This window comes from Neopsephotus bourkii, unplaced genomic scaffold (genome assembly GCF_033783945.1).
Source record: "Neopsephotus bourkii isolate Nb327-2 ecotype Australia unplaced genomic scaffold, CSIRO-AGI_Nbou_v1 NB_1507, whole genome shotgun sequence".
Taxonomy (NCBI): domain Eukaryota; kingdom Metazoa; phylum Chordata; class Aves; order Psittaciformes; family Psittacidae; genus Neopsephotus; species Neopsephotus bourkii.
In genome coordinates this window covers 337,873-363,151 of record NW_026901983.1, presented here as the reverse complement: position 1 = coordinate 363,151, position 25,279 = coordinate 337,873, and the positions used below count along the sequence as shown (strand labels likewise).

The 25,279-nt window shown below is 44.1% G+C and overlaps 2 protein-coding genes across 3 annotated transcripts in view; both read left to right on the top strand.

Moving 5' to 3' along the window:
- ANKRD31 (ankyrin repeat domain 31) overlaps positions 1 to 3,897 on the top strand; it is a 67,059-nt gene extending 63,162 nt beyond the window's left edge. Inside the window, exon 26 of the mRNA XM_061369548.1 lies at positions 3,674 to 3,897. Within this exon, the coding sequence (XP_061225532.1) occupies positions 3,674 to 3,825 (152 nt within the window). The 3' untranslated portion in view covers positions 3,826 to 3,897. The remainder of the gene's footprint in view (positions 1 to 3,673) is intronic.
- Positions 3,898 to 8,192: 4,295 nt separating this feature from the next.
- On the top strand, positions 8,193 to 24,743 carry GCNT4 (glucosaminyl (N-acetyl) transferase 4). 2 transcript variants are annotated; one of them, XM_061369543.1, is made up of 3 exons: positions 8,193 to 8,231; positions 11,677 to 11,882; positions 22,673 to 24,743. In XM_061369543.1, the coding sequence occupies exon 3, from the start codon at positions 22,674 to 22,676 to the stop codon at positions 24,039 to 24,041; it is 1,368 nt and encodes a 455-aa protein (XP_061225527.1). In that variant the 5' UTR covers positions 8,193 to 8,231; positions 11,677 to 11,882; position 22,673; the 3' UTR covers positions 24,042 to 24,743. The 2 variants fall into 2 exon arrangements, with proteins under 2 accessions (XP_061225527.1, XP_061225526.1); XM_061369542.1 differs by lacking the exon at positions 8,193 to 8,231 and having other exon boundaries at positions 11,471 to 11,882.
- Positions 24,744 to 25,279: the final 536 nt, after the last annotated feature.

Below are 25,279 nucleotides of genomic sequence, written 5' to 3'. Positions count from 1 at the left end.
GAGCTCCCCACATTGCTAAATAAAAAAACTACATCTTAATAAACCAATTCAAGGACCCTGAATAATAATAATTCAGAACGTATTCTATTATATAACATATTTGTTACTGCCTAACAGGCATATACCAAATGTATCTAGGAGACAAAACAGTTACTGTATAAAATTATGATGTAGCCATACATTTTAATGGGGAATAATATATTGTATTTATATCACTTATGTAGGCAACGCTTGCAAGAAAGCTATAAAGCATTATTAATATTGTTAGGTTTTCAGACATTTAGAATCAAAGATTTCCTAACTCTGTCTCTCACAAAAGTATAAGATCTTCAGATGCGTGTTGTGGGAACAATACTTTCTGCTACATGAAACATAAAATAATCAGAGATTTCAGCATAAACCTTGAAACAGACGCTTTATAATAAAATGCATAAATTTTTGATCTTTAATCATACCCACAAGTCCTTTTTCCGTGCAGATACAGAGTTTAACAAGAAAGGCCATTGTTATGAAATACTTTCAAAGAATGAGTCTATAAACCTAATCTTTTTTTCTGCTTTATGACATTGGTTTTGCCATTCTCACTGAAGGACAGCAGAATGAACTTCTGAGGAATACCATTCTTCCTCTACTATATACATGTTACTTTTTCAAATCTAGCATGTTATCTAGAAGCAATAGAATAGTGAATTGCAGAAGTTTGAATTAAGTTCCGCATTATTGCTATGCAAGCTCTAGTTGCAGGCAAATGATCAAATAAGCCTACAGATCTTTCATGGTGACTCGTGTCTGATATATGAAGGAATGAACTGTATGCTAAGGTACTATCAGAAGGTGCTCTAAGTCCTTCTGGCACTGTTACAGCTGTACTATGAAGTATCTGGTCATTATAGTCCATTAGATAGCTTCCAAACTCAAATGATGTATTTACTTAATAAGATGTTATAAATAGGCTTTGATTTTTTTCAGGCGGTCATAACTACCAGTGCAAAAAAATGCATCATGCATAATTTAGGATCACTTGATAAATTAATTTTCAGGGGGAAAAAAGTGCTTTCAAAATTGGACAGAGGTGGACACAGATAATCACAAAGCAATTAGCCAAAATCCCTGCTGGCTTCTGTTTTTTAGGGGACGGACACCTTAACTTCAGGTGTTTGACTGACATGATATGTGTGAGTATTAGAAAAAGAGCACTCCGTACTGATTGGTTTTGTAAAGGCAAAGACCTTGTCCTCCAACATATTCTTCCAACAGGAGGAAAAAGAATAAAGATCTGTATCACATGAAGTAAATCAAGAACTGTGGAGAGACACAGAGAAAAACAAAGGCATTTTGGAGGGAGGAGGGGAGCAGGGAAAAACAAAAAAACTAAAACAAGACAGGAAAGCATGGTACTTTGTCAGAACCTAGTCTTACAGTAGCAGTCTGTCCACAGACATCTCTTTTTCCAAGGTACCAGGTCCTGATCAGCTGACAGAAAAGTTATTTTCAAAATTACAACCAGCATGGGCAGAACTCGTGCTTCAATTCAGCAGCAGGTTTTTAACAAATGAGAGGATCCAAAAATATTCATGCGAGACACTGGCAGTCATTTATAAGACCTTACTTGGTTTGAATGGACAAGAACCATTGAGAGTCTGGATTGTGACTAATCTTTGTTTCTAAGTTCTTGAGAGGAGGGTGGATAATTTCCAAGAAACTTCAAAACTCTTAAGGTAGCTTTCTGTTCTAAATACTCCCTTGTATTTTACTCTAGATCAAACGCTGTTACCTTTAAGTGTGTCATTCTCTTTGCTTACGCATCTGTAGCCCACGTCTAGACAAGCTGCACTGAACCAGATCCATTTGAGTCAGAAGAATCAAATCTCCTCTGACTTTGCTCATACTACTCTGACTTTGCTGATGCAAACTGATACTGCAAATCATTTTGTCTTTCCCTCAGATATGATAATACTCTTTACTTGTTTCACAGAAATATTGAAACTGGATTAATTCATACCTGTAAATTGACTCAAGTATGTTGCTTAAACTGCAAAAGCATTTAAATTCATTTTATACAAGTAAAATAGTTATAAAATGCTTAATCTCTGTGTAGTTTCAGCACTTCCTTGCTTGGAAAAATAAGGAGGAAAGCTATTTTTAAAAAGTGATCTTTAAAGGGCTATTTTAATGATCATAAAATTGTGACTCTGCACAGAAGTGTGAGTCTACGGTGACTGACCTTTATGCAAGTGGAGATTTTGGTCTGACATTAATAAAGTTGCACCACTAACAGGAATTCTTTGTAAATACAATTTTCAGGTTCTTAGCAGCCACAGAGATGAGGTCTTATAAAGCTGTAACAAAATTGAAACACAATTTAGGATAGTTTCAAAACTATAATGCTTAAAATAGATGCCAACAGATAGAAAAGCCTTGACAAGCATCGTGGAAAAAGTACTAAGAGGTGATGTGTTTTTCCCAGATTTATGGGAAAAAAAGCTCATTCGGTTATTGATACTGATTGATACCTGATATTGTAGTTCAAGATGGCAGAAAACTGAGAGCACCTAAGAAGACACCAAGGGTAGGAAAGCAGAGAAAGACCCTGCCTGTGTGCTCCTTACATTACTAAATTTACTTCTGTACCCAAGGCACTAACAATGAGGCCTTTCTCCACTGCTTACAGTCTGGCATCTGAACACTGTTGTGTTTGAAAAAAACACCCAAACAACAAACCAAAACCAACGCAACAATCAGAAGCTGTCCTTACTTTCATGACAGCCTTTCCTCTCTTGATAACATCTGCTACATCTACATTCTACCCTCACTGGTGATTTCTGTGTTAGGCTGGTTATGGCAGCTCAGGAGCTCTGATATTTTGTGCAAGGGTACCGAGGGGAGAAAGTGTGGATGAATGATGAAAAAAAAAGCAAGTAACTGAAAACTACAGTCCAGTGCCTTCTGGAGTCGGTGCCGTTACATCTAGTAAATGAGAAATTTTTCATTTGAGAAAATGAAAGAAAATTTTAAATGAGAAAAGGAGAAAATGTCTATTAAAATTTCTTCCTGCTGGATCTTTACAGTGGTAATTTTGTTACTGATTTTAACAGTGAAAAGTAGAAGTTCAGCTTTTCCTGCACTGACACAAGGGCTTTAAGTTTGTGCATTGTATAGTTGTTTCAGTCCAGCAGATATTTAAATATTGCAGATAACCATTGTTCAGTCCTGCAATTTCTTGCTTACAGGTGTACGCCTTCCTTTATATATAGTCTTTTCGGGTCTGTAGAAGTGCATTCCCTGTTAGAATGATTCCTTAATTTTGGGAAAGTAGACTAAACTTACCCGTTGTGGATATAATACATGAAACTCAAGCAATGCTGAAGAACAACTGCGTTTTCCTGTTACACAGGTGAAAATGACGAAGATGGTTGAATTCTCATCCTGAGCACCATGTAGTATGGCCGCTATATCACTTAAGTCTGGGTGCAAGTGAGATATACTGATAAGATGGCTGGGGTCTTAACATTACAAGATTCCTAGGACACATTACAGATTCCATTACAGATGGCTAATGCTTTAAGTGGTTCTAACAAGATATGAACACCTTTCTAGATACTAGTGCCAGTGATTGATTGCTTTCCATTACTTTAATATACAGTCTGTAATCATTTGCATTCATTTCCAATAGGCTCTTCTGTCCAGTTCAACTCAGTGGAAAGTCTGGCACATTTTCTTCCATTCCATGACATAATAATGGTAGCCAAAGAGGAATTTCTACCATGCACTGCAATGGAAAAGTACTGGAATTTCTACAAAGGATGTAAAGATTTTGGATTCTGAAGACTTCTTCAGTGCTAGCAGTTTTTTTCTTCACTGTCAGTTGAAAGTAAACATTTGAGGTTTTAAAACTAAGTGCTTTGTTACTGTCATGTTGATAAATAATTTGACCAGCAGTTGGAATTAACTGAAAGATTGTTTGGGTAAATGCAAGGCAATACTTTGTAGCAGGTGATGATAACTGTCAATGTTGAATTTTGTCCTGTAAGATTAAGAAATGGGGAGGTAGATGAGGACTGTTATGTAGTGGTGCTCATTGTGAATTATATTACAACTTGATATCTCTGTATGAAACTCCACTGATTTCAGGGGCTGCCCATGCTTGATGGGGCTGCACAGAACCAGATGGGTATCAGTACTGACAGTCACTTCCTACACCTAAACTTGGAATCCCCTCTGCTTGAGCATGTGCTGTCAGAAACGTTTCGACATGTTTGTGTAATAGCATAAGCTGTTAGGTTAGATGAAAAATCAAGATGGACAGCTTTGAAAATCACCAGCAACTTTGCTTTATGTGGATGCATACAAATGTTTGAGAAGGGGGTGGGTGCCGAGAGGTTAAAAGAGGAGTCCTAGCCATTAGAAGTGCTCAGGGAAATTCCATTCACGTTTCAGCCAAGTCTTTCTGATAGAAAATGTGCTGGCATATGGCAGGAAATACAGTTACCCTGTTTGCGAAACACGGTTCTTTCCATCTAACAATATCTTAGCTACTCACCCGGATCTCTGAGGGATTTCTGGTTGCTTTAATTTTACAGTGTGTGACTCTGCCTCAGTAGTGTATTTATAACACATCTGACAGTCACAGAGATATCTGCATTCAAATGGCATTCTTGCTCTTTCATTCTCTGAAATGTGCTAATAGCACCTGCATACACTAACTAAAGTGTATGGGATGAGAAGTATCTCCTGTCACTACATAACCATCTGAGCTCACTAGCTGGAGTTTGAAGAGCTGTTCAGGGGAGATTTGATTAGTGCCTTAAACAGAAGGTGTTCTAGGTAAGGGGAGGGTTCTGATGTGCAGAGAGCTAATACTGTGCCCTGGAATGCATAAGCAAACATAGCTTGATGGCCTGCAAGGATAAAGAAATGCAGGTTGCCTGGAAGGCAAGAAAGAAGTTAAAGGCTACCGAGTGGCAGGTATTTTATAAAGGTCACTTTGCAAACAGAGAAAATTGAGCAGTCTCACAGCTGCAGCAAAACAAACCTAAAGGCATACTGGTATGAAGGAAATGGTAATTCAAATTCCACTTTCACTGAAAAGTCAAAGACTTTTGACTGTTAATTGCTGAATTACTCTTTTGTTTGATGTGTTTTCTTTGTTACAAGATGTCTAATAAAATTAATGTATAAAAACTGGGAGGATTTGACATTAATGCTTGTAGACCATTATATTAACATGATCACATGACCTAAGGCAATCCTAAAATACAGGGACAGTAAATCTGATTCAAGCTGGGCAAAGAGGTAAAAGTGCAAAGTGTTATAAAAAAACCACTGTCCCTTGCTGATGCTATATGTAAAAATAAGCTACCAGTTTGGGGTGCTTTTTTTCCCAAAATTGTGTATAAGCATGTTGAGAAAGGTGTTAGCTTGACAACATATGTTTTAATATGACTAACAAATGTAGAAATCTGCTTCCCAAGTCTTCTCACAGCTGAACTTTCTCTATTCTCCCTGCTGGAATCTTAATGTAAAGATCCATTAAGAGGTGGCAGAAAGTCTTGAATAGGGTGTTCTGTTTTCTGTGCTTAAATTTCTGCTAAGTGTACTTGTGCATAAAAATACAAGCTGTTATCACATGTCAAGGACAGGCAGTTGTTCGTGTTCCTAAGTACAGCAGAGTTATAAAGCTTCTGCTCACCACTGACAAACAGCAGCCCCTCCTGCTCCTTCAGGTCTTTCATTTAGTAAAACCCTTCTTCACTCCTAGGCCGTGAGTTAGCACATACTTCTGTGCCGAAGGTTAAAGTAGAAAGGACATAAAATGCAAAGAATACAAAACTCCTGGCATTCTGGCTGCTATTTATATTCAGATGGGGAGTAAGAGGAGAAAGAGGTGATGCAGTGAACAAAAGCCACTAATTCAGATTCATATTTGCATGGACTGATGTATTTATTTATTGTTGAGATGGAGTTTAAAAAATCAGTGGGAAGATTAATACCAGTGAGGAAGAATGAGAGGCAGAAAACAAAATAATGAGAGTGGGAAGGATGATAAGCAGCCGGGAGGCAGACAGTGCAATACACAATTCATAGGTTTTAAGGCCAGCAAGGTCCAATGTGATAAGCTGACGTCCTGAGTAAGACAGGCCAGAGGTTATGAGAAGGTATAAGCAAGGGAGACATAGGGAAAAGAAATAAAGGCAAAGATACAGATAAATTCACTCTAGGCGGAGGATCAGCACAAAACATTGCACCTCCTTGCAGGCAAACTGAACTATAACCAGCAAGAGCAGTTAAGGTAAGAGAAACATGTGAATGAAGGCCAGCTTTGGAAAGGGGTTTGACATACTGCGAGGCACAAATACTCCCTGTGGCTTTGATGGGGAAATGCAGCTGTGGGGTGGGAAAGGGCACACTGAGGTGATACTAGAATCATATTGCCTTAAGAATTTGTATAAATTATTGGAACAGTTGCAGCTGGCATGTGTTTTGTCATTATGGCACAGAGGCGAAAACTTGTTTTTCAAACCTGGATGTTAACTGGAGAAAATACCAGGTTTAAATTATCAAGAGAATGAATAATCACATACATGAAATTCAGGCTTTTCTTCTGGCCACCAGTAGTCAAGTAACCAGTTGATCTGGAATTTGTATTACTACATGTCCAGGCTATCAAGAAAAGAATGTGACTCGGGAAGAGAGGATAACCTTTCAAAGGTACAAAAAGATTAAAAAACTGTCAAGTTTTCTAGTATGTTTTTTGGTGTTGGAAAGTGATGATGTTGCTGAGGCTTTGACTTTGTCTCTAGGGAAGTTCTACCACTTACACCAGCATTATACATCAGATTAACCTGCAGGTGAGTTGTCCAGCAGCAGTGTCCTGATTTCACTTGTGTTTCTGTGGAAGGAGCCGAGGCATACGGTTACGCACAACTCGGTTACAGTGGCTTAAGCAATTAGCAGCCTTCAGCCGGAGCTGTCACAGCAGTGCCCAGCTGCGAGGTCTGCGCTGCGGAAGCAGACAGATGCACTCCGCTCTGGCGGCGTCTTCTAAATTGCCGACCGAACAGACAGGCGAGCGGTGCCTCCGAGAGCAGAGCCCAGCCGCTCAACCTGACCTTAAAATACCGGCCTTTGCCTGCAAGTCGCTGGGGGATCGCAGTATCCCAGTACGAGGGCAGGTCATTCGCTGTTGGCAGAGGCTCAAGGCGGTTGCCACCGCAGCTCTCCGAGCCCACCCGCCGCTCGCCCCTGTCCTTGGCACATCTGTGCGCTCCGAGGGCAGCCGAGCAGAGGCCGCGGCGGCCCCGAGGGGAGGACGAGGAGCTCGGCAGGAGCCCGGGCCGCGGGCGGGCCCTTCCCGGGAGGCAGAAGCCCATCCATTAGGACCGCTCCCGCAGCCAGGCCGGCGGCACCGGGGAGCGTCCGAGCCCCGTCCCTTCTCCCGGCCTAGCGTGCTCCCTCCCGGCCACAGTGACGGCAAAGCCGCAGTGTGGACCTGCGCTCCCGCCTCCTTCGCCTCTCCTTGCCTCCCCGGGGCGGCGGCGGGGCAGGTCTGCGCCGCCTGCGCAGGAGGGCCAGCGGCGGGACTTCTCCGAGCCGAGGTGCCGGCTCCGCTCCCGGGCACCTCGCCGCGCGTCCCCCTGACTCCCCATCCTCCTTCTCCTGCCGCCGGGTTGCGGGGCTGGCGGCGGCTCCTCCTTTTTCCTCCACGTCACGGGGTGCGGTATCGCACACATGTCCCTGCACACACACCGCACACATCGTACACCCACACTGTGCACACACACCGTACGCCCACACTGTGCACACACATCGTGCACCCACACTGTACACGCACATAGTACGCACACGCGTCTCCGATCAGACGAGCGCGCCCGAGACGGCAGCTCCGCGCAGCCCCCTCACCGCTCCGTTCCGTTCCCTTCCGTTCCGTTCCGCCCCGCTCCGGTGGGTGCAGTGCCGGCGGGGATATCCCGGGACAGCGGCAGTGGGAGCGCGGCCGCGCCGCAGAGCACGGCTGCAACTTTCCACTCGTAGCGGCGCGCTGGGGCCGCAGCGGCTCCCGCCTCCTCCCGGCGGCTCTGCCATAGGCGCAAACTTGGAGGCTCGGCCGCCGCAGCAGAGTTTGGAGGGGCGGAGATGAGAAGGAGGAGGAGGAAGGGGCGGTGGGTGTGCGGGGCGGTGCTGCGCGGGGCCGGGCCGGGCGCGGAGCTAGCAGCGGCCGGAGGAGAAGGAAGGTGGGTAAGAACTGGTGAGAAGGCGCCGTGCGCTTTTGAAAGTTAATGACGGGGGGATTTTACGTGTCGGGAGCAGAAACTGGCGGCCGTAGGTCGGGTAGGAGGCTGCCGGCGTTGGAAGTGAGGGCGCGCAGCCTGCCCGCAGCCCGCCTCGCAGAAGGTGTGCCCGCTGCTTGCAACCGCAAGAGCTTTTCCTGGGGAGCAACAGTTATACCAGCTTACCGTGTGGTTTGGTAACAGGAACCCGGGTGGTTGTGGTGCTAGCTAACTCTGCCGTATTTTGGTTGGTGTTTTTTGTCTCTGAGTAAATTGCTAAAACGGTACCCGTTAGTCTGGAGTAGTGTTTTAATGTGCCAAGTGTACTTACTGATTTCTTCAGTATGGAAAGAAAGAGTGTTTTTTTCCTTGTGAGGAAACGAAAAGTCACAGAACAGCAAAGATCTGTCAGAAATTTGTTATTTTTTTCCTCGAGGAGAGGCAGTGGCAACTTCTCTCTCATTACAGAGTGAACAGGCTCATAGTGTAAGAGTGAGGCTTACGGAAGGAGATCTTAAGGTGAGCTTCCCTTGAGGTTAGCTTACTCACTGTGTCCCACTTGAGGATCTGCTCCACTAACACCCTCTGAGTTATTCCAAAGATACAGTCCACAAACCAGCTTGTTTCATTTTGAGTTAGGCAAATTTCCCTAATAGCAACCTTTCAAAATAAATAAATTTCCTTACTGGTAATATTTTTGCATTTGATAGCCTGAGAGAGAAAGCTGAAGGGTAGATATGGTAGATAGACTTGTGATTGGAACGGACATGGTGAACAGAAACAGCTTCTTGCACTCTTTCAGACAAGAACTACAACAGTCAAGTGACACTGGAAGGCAAAAACAATGAAACAAGTGAAAGTGAGGTTTTGTGCACCATACTCGGGTGAGCTGTAGGGCGTTTTGGCCTGCCCCTACTCTATTGCATGCCATAAAACTCATGTGGGTTCAAAAGCAACCAGGTGGAAGAAATCGAAATTTCAAGAGAAGTAGAAAATTGTAACCCCCTGCTTTGGACGCTGCTAAGCTGTGAGAGGACAGAAACAGAAAGAACGTGTGGAGAAGATGATGGAGGATACTTGTTATGTTTTTCCTCCTTTTTCCAACCACCTGCTTTCAGGTACTTGGAGACAACATCCTGGACTGCATGGGGCCCATGGATTTGATGTGCCTGTTCTTCCATGCAGATAGCTTTTCTGAGATGGTTGTAGAAAGGGAACTGAAATCGTGCTGCATTTGTCCTATATATCTGATACTGATGGGTTTTGTTCCAGTTCCTGTGTATCCTCTATGCTACCCAGATGTAAAAGCATTTGAAGATCACTAAGAGCCCTGGCTAATGCTTTTTGACATGAGTCTTATAAATGAGCGATTCTTAAGGTCTACAACTTTTTGGAAAGCAGCAATGGTGTGATAGGGTATACATTCAGGTTTGAATTGCTTGTATTGACACAACCCTTGTGCTGGGATTACACTGGGAATGCAGGAAAGAGGACTAGGCACTAAAACCCGTTTGTGTACTGGGCTGTATACGTTTTGTCGATGACAGCCTATACTGAGCATGCTATTTTCTGGCCTAATATGCAAATTATTCTAGTCAGTCAATAGGCTGTCTGTGATTACCATAAAATGCCCTGGTGGCTGAGAGCAGATCTCTGGAATTCTTCAGAAGCAGTTCAGGTAAGCCGGGAAGAATTAACCAGAGTTAAAATTAAAAAGCACAGAGTCAAAGCTTTGTGCCGTGGTTAGGTAACAGAAAACAGTGAGTGCTAATGCACAGGATTCAGGGAATCCCAGAACATGTTGAAACGTTGGTTGAGAGCAAACAGGTAAATTTAGAGATTCTTTCTCAGGTGGATCTTTTCAGCCTTGCAGCTCTTAGCCTGGCCAGATATGGATGGGGGCCTCAGCAGGCATCCACAATGTACAGTATGATTTCAAGAGGCTTTGTGTCCACCAATGGGGCAGGGCAGAGCAGAGCATTTTCAGAGATCAGCATAAAGATTTCAGGAGAGGGTGATGTGGGGATTTTGTAAGCACATTAGCCTTTGATCAAAGCAGGGAGTGGAGCACCAGAGGGGTGCTGATGCATCTGCTTGGCCATTAGTCTTGGTGGTTTCTGTGTACCTACGTGACAAAGTGACTTCATGTAGGAAGTGGGTAGGCAGCATGAGCTGTCCCGATGCATGCTGATGAAGTGAGTTTCGTCTCACCAACAGATGATGCTTAAGAGAACTCTAGCAGGAGCTTATGGCATTTGTGTAGCTGTTACAGCTACAGGAAGGCATCTGGAGTCATACGGTGACTCCAGTTTTTGAGTTCTCCCAGGAAATATGTAAAGGAACTAAGATATGCAGCAGATGAGTCACAAAAAGCTCATTTCTGCAACATAATTTTATCAATTAACATTTTCTACCACTGTACCCCTCCCACCACCCTGCAAAGGGGTGAAATGAACCCAGCTACACTCATGCTACACTGCATCGTGTGCATACAGGGAGTGCCAAATATTGAGGGAATTTAGAAACTGTTTCCACTGTATGAAAATGCTGTGCTGGGTGCATTGAGCTAAGGCAGGACTGGAGGATCCCATGGCTCTGCAGCACTCAGACCTCTCTTTGGAGCCTGTGAAGTTCAGCTTGCTCCTGCCACACTGAAGAAGGGACCATAGATAACAAGCTCCACAGTTCAGAGATGTGTGGTTTATAAATTCATATGAGCTGGAAGGTTGATGATGAAGAGAAGGTTGGTGTGCACAGCACTTTGGTCAAAATGCAGGTGGAGAGGAGGAGAATGCAACATATGCCAAACAGTACATTGTTTAGTTCCCCAAATTTCCTTGTAACCATCACACACAGAAGGCTTAGGTAAAATAGCACCAAAATATATTTCTTGCCGTATAAGAGACATAGTATACCACATGAGATAGTTGCGTATAAGTGAACTTGCAACGCAGAGTGTCATGTCTCAACAGAGTTTCAGAAAGCATCACCAGGACCACGGGAGTCACACCAGCACTCCAAATTTTGGGCCTTGGCTCTCTGACAGAGCTATTTTACCTGTGAAGCAGGCAAAGCCTCCCAGACCTGAAGCCTCAGTACCTGAAGTACTGTGGGAATTTTGAATTTGGTGAGGCTTTTGAGAGGGACTCCTAGTATTTGAGTACTTTCCTGTCTCTCCCCAAGTCCTCTTTACACTGCCATAGAAGGAAATTAGGTTGCTTTGGTGTAATCTGTTCTTTTTACGGTGTTTTCTTCTCCCCATCTTGGCACTTTGAAATGCTATGCAAGTAGACAAAAGTATAGGCTTATTATACAGATAATGGCTTCCACAGATTATCACGCAAATCTTCCATGCTTGCTGTTTTTCAGCTAACATTTTCCACTTTTCTTTTGTAATCTGTGCAAGCAGTAATGTTGCCCCTGCCACTTCTGTACAGTTGGCTCCGTATGAGCTTGAAGCATCCGTAAAGGTGAAGGCTGCAGGCACCCCAGCAGGATGCAGCAGTCACCAGGACTTTGTTTGTCCATCAAGCTGGTTGTGCCTGTGTTGATCTTCTTGGACAGAGCATCCTGAAGAGCTCTGCGAGGAGAAGAGGCCACAGCAAAGCCCAGGAGGTATGTTTGTAGCTACACTTAAAATGGTCTTGTTGATCATCAATTCATAAGCTGACTTTGGCAGTGAAGACTTTGACTGGAAGGGGGTAATTTACAGTGGGGGCTTGCAGGTGGGAGTCTGCAGGCAGCATGGTGGAAAGGTGAAGGAAATGGAGGAATATTCCAAGCTGTTAATGGGCGCTTTTCTGCAGCGCAGTGCAGTCTTTCCTGCCTCCCTGTCTAACAGGAAACTTCCACCCTCTTTTACAGTGCTGCTCCTTGCCAATGTACACAACTTCTGGCCCTTTAGGGCTGATATTTACGTTTTGCGGTAGTCTGGGGGTAAAGGTTAACCCTCTCTCCACCATGGTAGTTGTATTATTTTAAACTCTCATATGAGCTGTATTATTTTAAACTCTCATATAAGTTGGAATGAGGCTGTTAAACTCTAGATTGCCCCATATTAGAAGAGAGGAAACTCTGTTTACTGGATGGTTGTGTTTGATGGGGTTTTTTAATTATTTTTTTTAAATAATTTACTATATATTATTATTTACATTGTTTTTATCTTGATTTCTGCCTTTATGGTGCATTATGTCCTTGCCAAACATTGATACTCCCATCTCTTGAAGTCAGAGAATTTAAACATTCAGCATATAAGCAATTGGGCTTGAGAATTTCCATGCCCGCCTATCCCTGGACTTTTCCACAAACTTCCTGCTTTAACAGGGCTTCAGATCCTCTGACTGGCAGGACAAAATAGTTTGGGATGTACCAAGGGATTTGCTGAGAGATTTTTGTTTCCAGGCCTCCACCAGAACAGCTTCCATCAAAAGTTATTGTAAAGCAGTTAGGTTTAGTCGGGGATGCAGAGGAACCAGGTTCAATTCTCTCATGTGCTGCTGTCTTCTTGCGTGACGCTGCAGAATTCACCTGCCTCTTTTCCTGTCCAGAGACAGACTTCCTTTACCTCGACATGTCTGTCTGTGGGACATGGATATGCAGGAATTAATGTTAGATATTGTACTGCAGTTGTGGGGATCACTGGTGTACTGAAGGCAACTAGAAAAAAGCATCCAGCATTCTCTAAAGAAGATAGAGTTGGGACTGAGTGGCAGGCAAACAAAACAACTTACTGTCAGCAGAGCAGGTTCTGTTAGGAAACACAGATCTATGTAACCCACGCAATGAGGAGTCATATTAAGCCCTGGGACAAAGTCGTATGTGATAACCATAATTGCCAAATCTTTGCAGAACCTGTATTTCCCATGAATGTGGTGAGAAGCTGCCTTTCCTCTTGCAGAAACACAAAACAGGCTGCGGTAAACTGTAGATTTTTGTTGTTTTTCCTTAGGGCACTGTGTTAATTCTTCAGAGTCTTAAAATTGGCAGGCCTATAATTTAATTAGGCTTGGGTCTAGAAGTAATGACGTATTTTTCCACATGTTTTAATTAGAGGTCCATAAGGCAGCATGTAAGTAATTGTAGTTACTTAGCTCTTTAGTTGCCCATCATTTAGAGGAAATCTAAGTATTACATTAGGCAGGCCAAAGCAAGAGAGTGAGCTGTATGGAATGAGGCTGGTAGTGGGTGCTGCTCTGTTGCAGGGGCATGGGCTGAGGCTCCAGTGTAGGGAAAGTGGGTGGAAAACCAGACAAACTCGATAGGATTAACTGATCTAGCTTTAATGCCAATAAAAATTACTCCTACAGAAGCTGTGTGATCCCTATCAGTAGATAATTTTGCAATGGAACTAACCAGCTATCAGCAGTAAACACTAGCACATGAATAAATTAACTTTCCCAGCTGGCAGCATTGAATAAACGAGTTAAAAGTTTAATTCAGACAGACAAAAACCTCAATCACTTCATTACTTTCCGCCTTCCCCAGCTTCCCTCTGCCTTCCCTAGAGGTCCACAAACTGACTTGATTTGTGTAGAGAGAAAGCCAGAAGAAATTAACTGTGTTTGTCTGCAGAGCTGGTCATGCAAACAACTTGACCAAGTTTGCATTGCTGTGTGAGCAGGTGTGTATTAGGCAAACAGAGATACTTTATCAGGGAGAACTTTTCCCAGGGTGTTTTTGCCTGGAGGAGAGAGAATTGTTCCCATAGCTCCTGCTATCATATGGTAATAGTGTTGGTTGCAAATACACCATGACCTGGTTTCCAAGGAAGGCGTAGACGCTGGTTTTGCCTCCAATGCCTCTGAGGGATGGGAGAGTAACAAGTGAGAGAAAGCACCTGTTTTGCTGCTCTCTTTGATTTTTTTTTGGTAGTTGTTAATGCTGCCGACATGAAAGCACTTACATGCATTGATCCCTCTCTCCATTCTTCTCTTTCATTATTTCCCAGCCTCAGTTCTGCTGGTCCTATTCTCAGGACCCATTCCCTTTTTATTTTTTTAACCTAAGTGATAAGCAAGGAGCCTGGTTTGTGCTGTGTATCAGCAGAAGGGTTTCTCCACAGGGGAGAGAACAACAAAGTAGGGTAGAAGCACTCTTGCTCCTCTGTATCTGCTGTTTTCTCACCTTCCACAGACTTGCATTCAGACTTGTCCTTCTTATCAAACTCTTGCTCTGTGGCAAGCACAAAAGCAGGTTGCTCCACGACAGCATTCATATAGAGTACTATGTATTTCCAGTCCACTGGGAGAGAGCACTGCCTATTCACAGCCTGAATTTTCCAGGAATCCTTCTTCAGATAGCAGCCAGTGTGTCTTGTCACTTCCCACTCCGGTTACTCACTCTCAGGCTGGTTGTGTGGTGTGACAAGCAGGTGTGACCACAGAGAATGAGATGATTCCCACCAGCTGGCCATCTGTGCAGGATACCAGAATCATTTATGACAACTGTAGAGAGTCACAGACCTCTTTGATGGGTAATGCTAAAGTAAGAAGGTAGTATAAATTCAGTAGGGCTACACGTAAGGGAGGTCACAGCTTTTGTATTTCTGTAGGTCAGCGTAGTTAGTGGTTGAGCTTGAGCTTTTGCTATCTACTCAACAGGTCCTTCAGGGAGGGCTGGCAGAGGGCAGATGAGAGGGGCCAGTGGACATTGCCTGGTACATACCTTGTGCTCCTCAGGGAAGCTGCAACGTTTGCTGTTGCTCTTGCAGCCAGGGTACAAGCTTAGGCAGGTATCCCTGCCCGCATGCCCTGCTGCTGAGCCTGTTGCTTTCAGTGCTGCCCGGTGTGCCTTCCCGTCTTCATGGGTCAGATCAGCCTGCTCTGAGCAGAGATCCCTGCTGCCTCTCTGGATAAAACTCAACCTTCAAAGCGGGATTGTCATACTTATGCCTGCAGGAAGACTTCTGATGCATCTCGGCTCCACCGGGATCTGGTTTTCCTGTGATGGACCAGGCTGGTTCATGACAGCTCCCCACCATTCAGGCAGCATGTGGGGAGCTCGCAGGCTCTGTAGATCCACCTGGCAGCTTCTGCCTTTAATCATTCGATTGCTTGTGTTTAGTGGAGCACAAACTACATCAGAAGAGACACAAAGGAAAGGGGATGAAGTACTGGGAGTTGCAAAATTCTTTGTAGTCTCAAAGTGGTTGACAAGCTGTTTATAAATCATTGTGATCTGAAAACCAACTGGGAACACCTTCGCAGTGCATAGAAAAGGTTGAAAGAAGACCACAGATTTTGATTAAGCCAATGGCACGTTTACCTCTTTTTGGACCAGTTACAGCAAACTCTTACTTGGGTACTTTTTAGTTACAGATGGTCTCTATTTAAAAGTGTCTTGTCTGAGCCTTCACTATTTTTCATGGTTGAGTTTACCCTATGGGAACTTTTGCTAAGTGGCGAGAAGGAAAAAAAGAGTAGATGTTAAAATGTAAATACCCATAGGTCTTTGACTTTAGAGTTACAGAAAAATTACCTTGAGTAATGCAGCTATTATTTTAGAAGACAGCTTTTTGGAAATTGCTTTATTCCCAAGAAGGCTGTTTCCAGTAGCCATAGATTAGTCATTTGAGAAATAAGAACAGAGACTTCTGGAGGGGTTGAGGCTGATTCTTCAGTACCAGGGGGATCCACTATCTACTTTGCCCCAAGGCAGTCAGCTCTCATGATAGACAAGTTGTACTGCTGGTAACAGCGATGCAAGAGGTTGTTGACTATGTGGACTGCAGGTAAGTCTTGCTGTGCAGAGCAAGAGGAGTGTGAGAGTTGGTAGTTTGGTTTGCTGAGGGTGAAGGTAGCTGCATATTCCTGACATTGGCATCACTACATTGCACAGACTGAGAGCTGCTGTTAGTCCAGGTACATGGGGTTTATGCAAACAGCAGAAATAAATGTGTGAGGAGCAGCAGTAAAGCCCTGGGCTCTTCAGGAACCAGGGCTCTCCATATGTAATTCATTAGGGTCTTAGTAAAGTGGAAACATGCCTTCAGAGCGGCAGCATGAGCCCAAAGCCTGCCAATTTCTCTGCACTGCTGAAGGAAACCTGTCTGTTTCTCTGGGTTGCTCAAATCCTTCCTTAACCCTTTATAAAGGGGTGTCCTCAAAGAGAGCTGAAGCCGCTGTAACCCTGGTAGATATGAGCTGCTGGAGGTCAGCCAGAGCAAGAGTTTGTTTCTCTCAGTGGGTTCAGGCTTGGGCTGACCAGAGCAGCTTCCAGGCTGGCTTTTCTCCCCTGCTCCTGTGCACCTCTCTGGGGTGGAGGAGTTGCTTGGTGCTGCTGGCAGAGGATCAGGGCCAGGTGCAGTGCCGCTACCCACCGAAAGCTTCACATCACCAAGGCTGCATCACTGCAAGTGGAGCTGGCAGAGCTCACGGTGCTGGGATTTTGTCCTGGCTCCTGTTTGTTGGGGCAGTGACTTCCCGGGGGATGCTTCATCCAGCCCATCTTGCACCCTGTGCTCTGGGACGAACTGATGGCCCTTTGCAGTTCCTTATGTCTTTCCACCAGCTGTGGAGAGGCCTCAGATATTTAGTCCGCCAAACTAAGTGAAATGCAGATTTCTCCAATCGAAATCTTCACAGTCCAGCTGTGACTTAGACTTTGATGTGACAAATTGATAATGGGTCTGTTAATCAGACTGATGTAGGTGTTTATTCTTGGCCAACATGGAGAGGGTAAAATCCATGTTTTTTTTAGCAAAAGTATGGTGGAGAGAAAGGAGAGGAGGATATCCCTGAGAGGCAGGGCTTATGCGGGGGCTGTGTAACTCAGGGAGGATCCGGACAGAAGACCTATGCACAGTGAAGATCTAGGGCTCCTGCCTTCCTTGGCTGTGCAAACTCACCCTGGTTCCTGTTTGCAGGAGGTGGGGTGACTCCCAGAGGGATGGGATGGGGAAGGGCAGGCATGGGAGAAAGTCCCAGGCCTTCATGGTGAATCTGCCCTGTTCCCCTCTCAACACCCAAGAGCAGAGCTCCACAGCCCAGGCTGCACTGGGGTCCATGTGGAAAGGAGAGGAGAAGAAGTGGGGTGCTGTGGGTGTTGCTTCTTTCCAATAGAGAGGTGCCTAGTTGGATACACGTGTGGCATGCTGCAGTCTGCTCGCAACAAATCCAGACTAGCAATGCTTCAAATATATGCTTAGGGAAGTCCACAGGGTAAGTGCCTGGTGGTGTGTAGAAATTATTTAAGTCAGTGGAGCTAGAATTAGAATTGTTTTCTTTAATTTTTTTCCCACCCTCCCAAAAGAAGCCCTAGAACCAGGCTTTAATTAATGAGCCCTAATGAGCCTTTCCTTTGGTTCCACCTTGCAAGTTTTAACATTTCATGCAGTTACACCCTTTCAGTAGGAATTCAACATTTCTGTGTTGTTGTAATCTGTAGTGTAAAAGCCAAGAGAAATATCTACTGGTTCAATTTCCTTCTCTGACCATTATAGGTACACTTTAATTCCGTGGCAGTATGAGCTCAGGTGATTTATCCAAACAGGTTGCCTATGGATAGTGTACAGGTGCAAACACTGCTTTTCATGTCTGTGATGTGCGCACTGCAGGGGTTTGTATACTTTTGGGTACTCTGCAGCTTCGCTGGCTGTTGATTTATCTTTATAGATTGCCAACAAGAGCAGCAGCTTTTCTCAGGAAGGTAAAGTTCTGCACACCTGGCTGATAGCAGCAGGAAGTGACCACTGAGGCAGCTTTCTTCACAGGTATTCCCCATGATCAGACCGTACTTCACTTCCCCGAACTTTTGCTGTGTTACTCATAATATATATACAAATGTCCATAGTCAAATATGTGTTATTTCCTCTGTTCTTATTTCCGTATTCTCTCTCTCTTCCCCAGTTGCCTCAAGTCAATAGAAACCAATGGCTAATTATAGTGTATCTCCTTATGTGCATTTTCTAGCACATTTTTTCCTTCAGCTTTGCCTCCTTCCCTAGTGCTTCCTTTAGCTGGCCATAGCTTGGTTCATAACTTTCAACACTTTGAGTATGCAGGGAAGAAATCTTATCTTCTGGTTCTATGGGTTTTATAGGGTTTTATGAGTGCTATGTGAGCCACAGGAGAGCTGCAGAATTCTTCCGCAGCCTCCTTACAGACAAGACATGCACACTGCTTTGAAGCACAGAGCAAGGAGTGGAGCTCCGCTGCCCACTTGTAAGGGTGTCATGTTATTTTCTGGCCCTCCTGCAAATGCAGCATCACTGCCTTGCTCAGACACAGACAGCAGAGCCTGTGTGGAGACTGCCTTGGAGGTGAGGTCTGAGAACCTCAATTTGAGAGTGACTTAGGTCAGCCTCTGCCCCATCCTCCTGGGAGGGTTTATCCTGCTGGCTAATGCAGCACAGAGTTCAGTGGAAGGACGACTTGATCTGGGGCTCAACTTTCTAGAAGGGTGTGAAATTCTCCCACCACCTTGTTCCTTCTTTGTGTCATTGCTCAGCTTGCTGAGTTGCCAAAAGCAAACTATTCTAAGTGTTTGAAGGTGTAAAACTGCCCAAAACAGCTTCTTGCAGGGAGAAAATTACAAAAAACAGGCAGTGAAATACATCAGTGGAAACCCCAGCTGTTTTCTGGGTGGGATACAAGTGTTGCTGTCATGGATCTAACTAGCAATCCCTCTTCTGGTCCAGCAGTAGATAAAAGCAGATGCAGAGAACAGAGCAATGGTCACAAGAAACATTTTTACTGGTAAAAATTTCCTGTCAGGTATCTTGGCAGCTGGTAATTTTCTGACATTGTGGTTCCAGGGAATTCGTCTGTCTGTCCATATTTATGTATCGGTGAAGGTAACTCTGGAAACTCTCAATAACCAGCTGATTGCTTAATTTCTCTTTGAATCATGCTGAGCTCAAGGTTTTTAAGGTACTTTATTACAAACTATAACTGTGTTGTGTAATAATGTGCTTTGTTACACAACACAAATGTGTTTCCCTTCTATTTGCTGCATGTCTTTTTAATTAGAACATTCCTTGCTTTACAGAAGCAAAGGATAAATAAAAACACCCATTTACTTTCTCTGAATCATTCAGTACTTTGTATGCCAGCCAGTAAGCACCCTGACCTGGTTAAATGCTGTGTATGTGTCTGTATAGTCCAGCTGTGCACTATGTGTTGGCTGCAAGATGAGATCTATTTCCATTAATTTTCTCGGGAATCTTCTTACATGTAAGAGAAAATGCAAACAATTTACAAAACAAGGCACAATGGCAATGCCAAGCTTCCTTCCTAGTATAAAGTCTTTGTGCAAAAAAACTGAACCCCAGATCTGTGTATGCTATGGTAGTACTGGAGAAAAAGAATACTCATGAGCAAGGTAACCAGAGGTGGCATCTGGTCAGTGCTACCCAGGTGGGAGTTTCAGGTGGTTCCAGGTGCCTGTTCCTGTCTGCCACATGTCATTCATTCCCTCCTCCACAGAAGACTGCAAGTACAGTACACTGCTATGTCTAGGAAGGGATTTGAGTGCTGCGTGTGGTAAGAAATAGGAGTTTGGCGCTTGAATCAAAACCTGATGAGATTTGTGGTGGCTCTTCTGTCCCAAGGGATTTCATTCCCTGGTCTCACATTGTACCTCACAAAACCTAAGTCTTTTGCAGGAGCTAACTTTATACTGTTTAAAGGCAAATAACCTGTGCATAAAGGCTGTTGCCAACGTGTTTATGTATCAAGCCTGGCTGTGGATTGCATTGGCAGTAATGACAAGAAAGTATGAATTTAATACGATGGAGCAGGAGGGACAGCAGGGTATAGGTAGTGGTTAACTGCGCTTCTGGACAGATGTTCCTTAAGATGTGCCTAGAAGTGGTTGGGATCACATGTGGCCTGATTCTGTGTGGACCACTGTGGTGATGGTGATATAATGTGTGTTGTAAAAAACCAAACCAAAACCAAACCACAACAAAGCAAACAGATGGAGTGGGGGATGTAATTGCTGGCTCCTGATGCTCTCATCTGACCAGATGCTGGCCTGGATCAGTGAGAGATCCTCCCTAAATACGGGATTTGGTGGAAGAGCTGACATTTCTCACCGATGCTCCTTAATTCCTTCCTCCATAGGGAATTTGAGCCATGTTCAAATTTTCTGGATTTCTTGACCTGCTTTTGTGGCATAATAGTGTCTTTTGGTTGGCAATACCAACAACTTTAGGAATGTTCAGGTAACTCAGTGTGGTTCCTTTGCTCATCACCTGCAAAGAGGGAGGCCTCAGTGCTTTGCAGGTGATTTCTTGCACATCCTGGTCCAAGTCCAGACCACACTGGGCTCCAGCAGTCCAGATTACTAGTTTCAGGCAGGGAGGTGTGGCGTGATAGTGTCTTTGTTGTTTTGCCTAGCAACAGAATGTTTGGCACTGGGTGGAAGCTGGCCAGGGCTACCATAGATAGAGGGGTTTGGAGAAGTGGAGGATGCGCTTTCCCTCTGCATTCCCTTCTGTTTGTCCTCGCTCTCTTTTTGCCTTTTGGAAGAAGGCAGAGGGAAAAGGAAGATTCCGTCCCTGGATGAGGTGAGCCCTGTTCAGCCAGGAGTGGTAAGGGTTGTCCTTGATAACTAGGGAGACCACCAGGCAAAGGCACAGAGTGGGCTTCACAGGGAGGTCTCACCACACAGGTCTTCTTGCTCCAAAGAAAAAACAGGGGCAGGTTAGCTGTGTTTCTCAGCACATGGCTGGAAACCTGGATTTGCTTAGAGGCAGCTTCTGAGAGTGACATTTCTCCAGGAACGTAGGTACAGGAAGGATATAGGTAAAGGGGACACCTGGATTAAACACTGAGCTGGGATTAGTTTGGAAAAGAAGTGAAGGAAAACACCTGCTGGCCAAGGGAGAAGGTGGGATTTCTTGGCTGTGTGGGGAGATAGGTCTGTTTTTCTCTTCCTTTGTACCTGGAGGTTGCTTGTAAAACCTGTAGGGACTTGCTGAGCTGTCTTCTGCAACATAGGTAGGTGTTGGCTTACCCTGCTTCCTTTCCTGGTCTACACCTTTTGCCCCCAGGTGAGATAGGGATATGGCATTTCCTTATCCTTTCTGTTGCCCTTAGAAGAGAAATATCAAAGAGAAAGATGCACAGGGGAAGTCAAGGAGAACATAATAATGAAGCAGCTGTACCTTAACAGGCTGCATTTTAACTGAAGCTACAGCTTGCAAGACCTGACATTGGTGGGAGTGGTAAAGATGCCTGAGTTAGTCTTGCAGCAAGTGTTGCATGCACATCTCTATACTTAATTTTACAATGGGATCTGCAGACATCTGAGCAACTTCTGGTGACCCCACCATTTTACTCACTCTGAAGCATTCTGGAACAACTTCTTCTCAAGAGAAAATATTGTGAGCAGTTCAATTTAGAGGCAAAGTAGAGTTAGTTTAAGCTAAGCAGAGCTAAGTTTAGTGCTGCACATGAGTGTGGGCTCGGGTCTAATTTTAATTCGAGGATTGCTACGATGCTGCTTGCACTCAGCTGGTAAAGTTATATGGAAAAATGATCACTGTGTTTAGTTTTTATTGTGGTAACACCTCAACTGTTAAGTTGATATACAGAAATGTTACTAAATACCCTGCTGCATAAAAAAGGGCTGTGTGTGTTTCTGCAGTTGAATCTGAGAATGTGTCACACGGGAGAGAACAGGATGGCTGTGCTATTTCTCATTACTACCCTTCCTGCCCTCAAAGGTTACATTATATAGTCATTCCAGTGTATGGAACTCTTCATCCATCTCTCTGTTCAGGGCAGGTTAGCAATGTTTTCCAGAACAAATTTGGACAGAGGGAGGATGTTGGGCTTGTCAGACTGTTTTGGGAGAGGACGGGAAGGAAACTGATTTCCCCTTGGACATCTTCACAGGCCAGCTCCAGTGTTGGAGACAATGAGGATGTTCTGACTGAATTCTAAAGCTTTCTGTTTAAGATACTAATATCTACCCTTAAGCATGCATTCTTTGCAGACTCACAAGAGCTCCCCTTGCTGCTCCCATTGAATCCCCTGGAGTTACTCAGGAAAGTAAACAATCCTTCCTACTCACTTGGAGGACAGTCATGTTTCTGCAAATGCAGGGGTTGCTGTACTTCAGTTTGTGACTCATAAGAAATTAATAAAAAAAGGTTTGGAAAATAAACAGTGGGAGTCTTGTTCCAACACTTGTTTAGCTGGAAATTATCTGAAATCCAAGTTGGTTTATTGCCATTAGTCAGCTAATTCAGGCAAACGAAATCTTTGACTACTATGGTAAAGTCCGACTCTCAATTGACATGATCAAGAAGAAACTGTGTATTTCCGGTGGCCTGTCCTGCTAAGATGTTGTTTATCCGGTAGGCAGACTAGTGTGCACATGGCTTTGTTAGAACCTGGAACTACCTCTGATGCTTTGCTTCTGATTTAAAATACCACCATGTCTGTGTTTACTTGCAGGATGAAGAGACACACGTGTCCCTGCAAATGTCCCTCACGAAGGAAGATCCTGATCCTGTGTCTTACGGGGTGGCTGATAGCACTGCTGAAGCTCCTCCATGTTGAAAGACACTTTCTTCCCTCTAAGGGCATTTATTTGGTTGAGCCCTTCTTAAGCACTTCTTCTTATGTTAGAAACAGGTATTCCTACCTAAGAAACGAGTTCCAGTATGAAATTAATTGCTCGTCTATATTTGAACAAGATCCCCATGAAATTGGCAAGAGTTTAGAGATAAGAAGAAAGGAGATAATAGATTTAACTGATGAAGATGTTGTCGCAATGACAAGTGCTTGCCATGTGTATCGTTCTCTTAGGAAATATGACCTAAAGCCTGTTTCTCCAGAGGAGGAGAGTTTTCCAATTGCCTACTCTTTGGTTGTTCACAAAGATGCAGTAATGGTAGAAAGACTCATACATTCACTGTACAGTCATCAAAATATTTACTGCATCCATTATGACCAAAAAGCAGCAAAAAGCTTCAAATCTGCTCTGAACAATCTAGCTAAATGTTTCCCCAATATTTTCATTGCATCAAAATTGGAGAGAGTGGACTATGCACATATTTCACGGCTGCAAGCTGATTTCAATTGTTTGTCTGATTTGATAGAGTCTCCCGTTCCCTGGAAGTATGTTATTAATTTGTGTGGCCAAGATTTCCCTTTGAGGTCAAATTTTGAGTTGGTGGTTGAACTGAAGAAACTCCATGGAGGAAACATGCTGGAAACTATAAAGCCGAGCAGTAGCAAAAAAGAACGATTTACTTATCATTATGAACTTATGAAAGTGCCTTATGAATATGTGCAGATGCCTATAAAAACCAACATTTCCAAGGATCTGCCACCTCATAATATCGAGGTATTTGTAGGCAGTGCCTATTTTGTTTTAAGCAGAGAATTTATTCAATATACTCTTAGAAGCTCTCTTGCAAAGGATTTTTTTGAGTGGTCAAGGGATACATACTCTCCAGATGAGCATTTCTGGGCCACTCTTGTACGTGTTCCTGGGGTCCCTGGGGAAGTTCCAAGGTCAGCCGAGGACATAACAGACCTACAAAGCAAAACTCGTCTGGTGAAATGGAATTATCTCGAAGAACATTTATATCCTCCCTGCACTGGTACCCACCTTCGCAGTGTGTGCATCTACGGGGCTGCAGAATTAAGATGGCTTCTGAAATATGGACACTGGTTTGCCAACAAGTTTGACTCCAAAGTGGACCCTGTCCTGGTAAAATGCTTGTCAGAAAAGCTGGCAGAACAACAGAAAGAGTGGGTATATTTGTCGTCTGATAAATACTTTCTGCACATAAATTCTATGAACGCCTCGCTATAAGCAGCACTGTCTTCCCTACTGTCAGTACTGTGTGCTGTTATGGCACAGCACATGAAGTTCCTCTGCCTTGCCCTGCTGCAGGTATGGGCAAGCAACATCTGTTCTGCCTGAAGTTCAGGGCCCTGGAGAAAGAGGAGGCTGGCCATTTATTTATAAAAAGTCATGCCTCTCTGATTAACTGTGTTGTAGATTGCCACAATAATTCTGTAAGTGTTCTTCAGGGTGATTCTGAGAGGGTGAGGTTTGCTTTTGGAAGCTCTGGTGCTGTCTGTCCCAGTGGAATATTTCAGAGATGTGTTTTGCATCAAGTGTGTTTGTGTTTTTCTAGGAAAATCCAACACATCTGTCTGCCTGGTTCGTTTTTCTTCACTTTTGTTTTTCCTAAAGGTATGAAACAAAGACCTCTCTATCTGCTACCTCAGGAAAACTGGAAGTACCCACCTCATGGACAAAACCATGAGGTCAACATGACACCAAATGAGCCATGTGCCCTCATCTGAAGTCCCAAACATCCCATCTGTGGGAGCTAACAAAGATCTTTGCAATGTGAATATGACTGGACAATATAAGGGAAAGATCCTCAGATACCACAGTGGCCATAGTGTTGTTCTCCCAGCACATCTGTGCATTGCTTTTCCTTCTGTGAAACACATGCTTGGGTGCTATACCTTGCCTATGAAACTGGTGGTGGTTGAAACAGAATTATGTGCTGTTATTCTTCAAAGGCTTTTACAAGCGTGCCCTAAGGGCGGTCATTGCATCCCCATAGAGTAGATAACTGTTCCCAAAGGAGGTCAGTCTTCATTTCTGTCTTTGCCCATAGAAATATCCTCCTGTGAAATCCCATTCATAGAATCATAGAATAGTTAGGGTTGGAAAGGACCTTAAGATCAACAAGTCCCAACCCCCCTGCCATGGGCAGGGACACCTCACACTAAACTGTATCACCCAAGGTTCTGCCCAACCTGGCCTTGAACACCACCAGGGATGGAGCATTCACAACTTCCTTGGGCAACCCATTACAGTGCCTCACCACCCTAACAGGAAAGAATTTCCTCCTTATATCCAATCTAAACTTCCCCTGTTTAAGTTTTAACCCATTACCCCTTGTCCTATCACTACAGTCCCTAATGAAGAGTCCCTCTACAGCATCCCTATAGGCTCCCTTCAGATACTGGAAGGCTGCTATGAGGTCTCCACGCAGCCTTCTCTTCTCCAGGCTGAACAGCCCCAACTTT

Coding starts and splice junctions, on each gene's coding strand:
- GCNT4 (XM_061369543.1), top strand. CDS start 22,674: ATGAAGAGACACACGTGTCCCTGCAAATGTCCCTCACGAAGGAAGATC.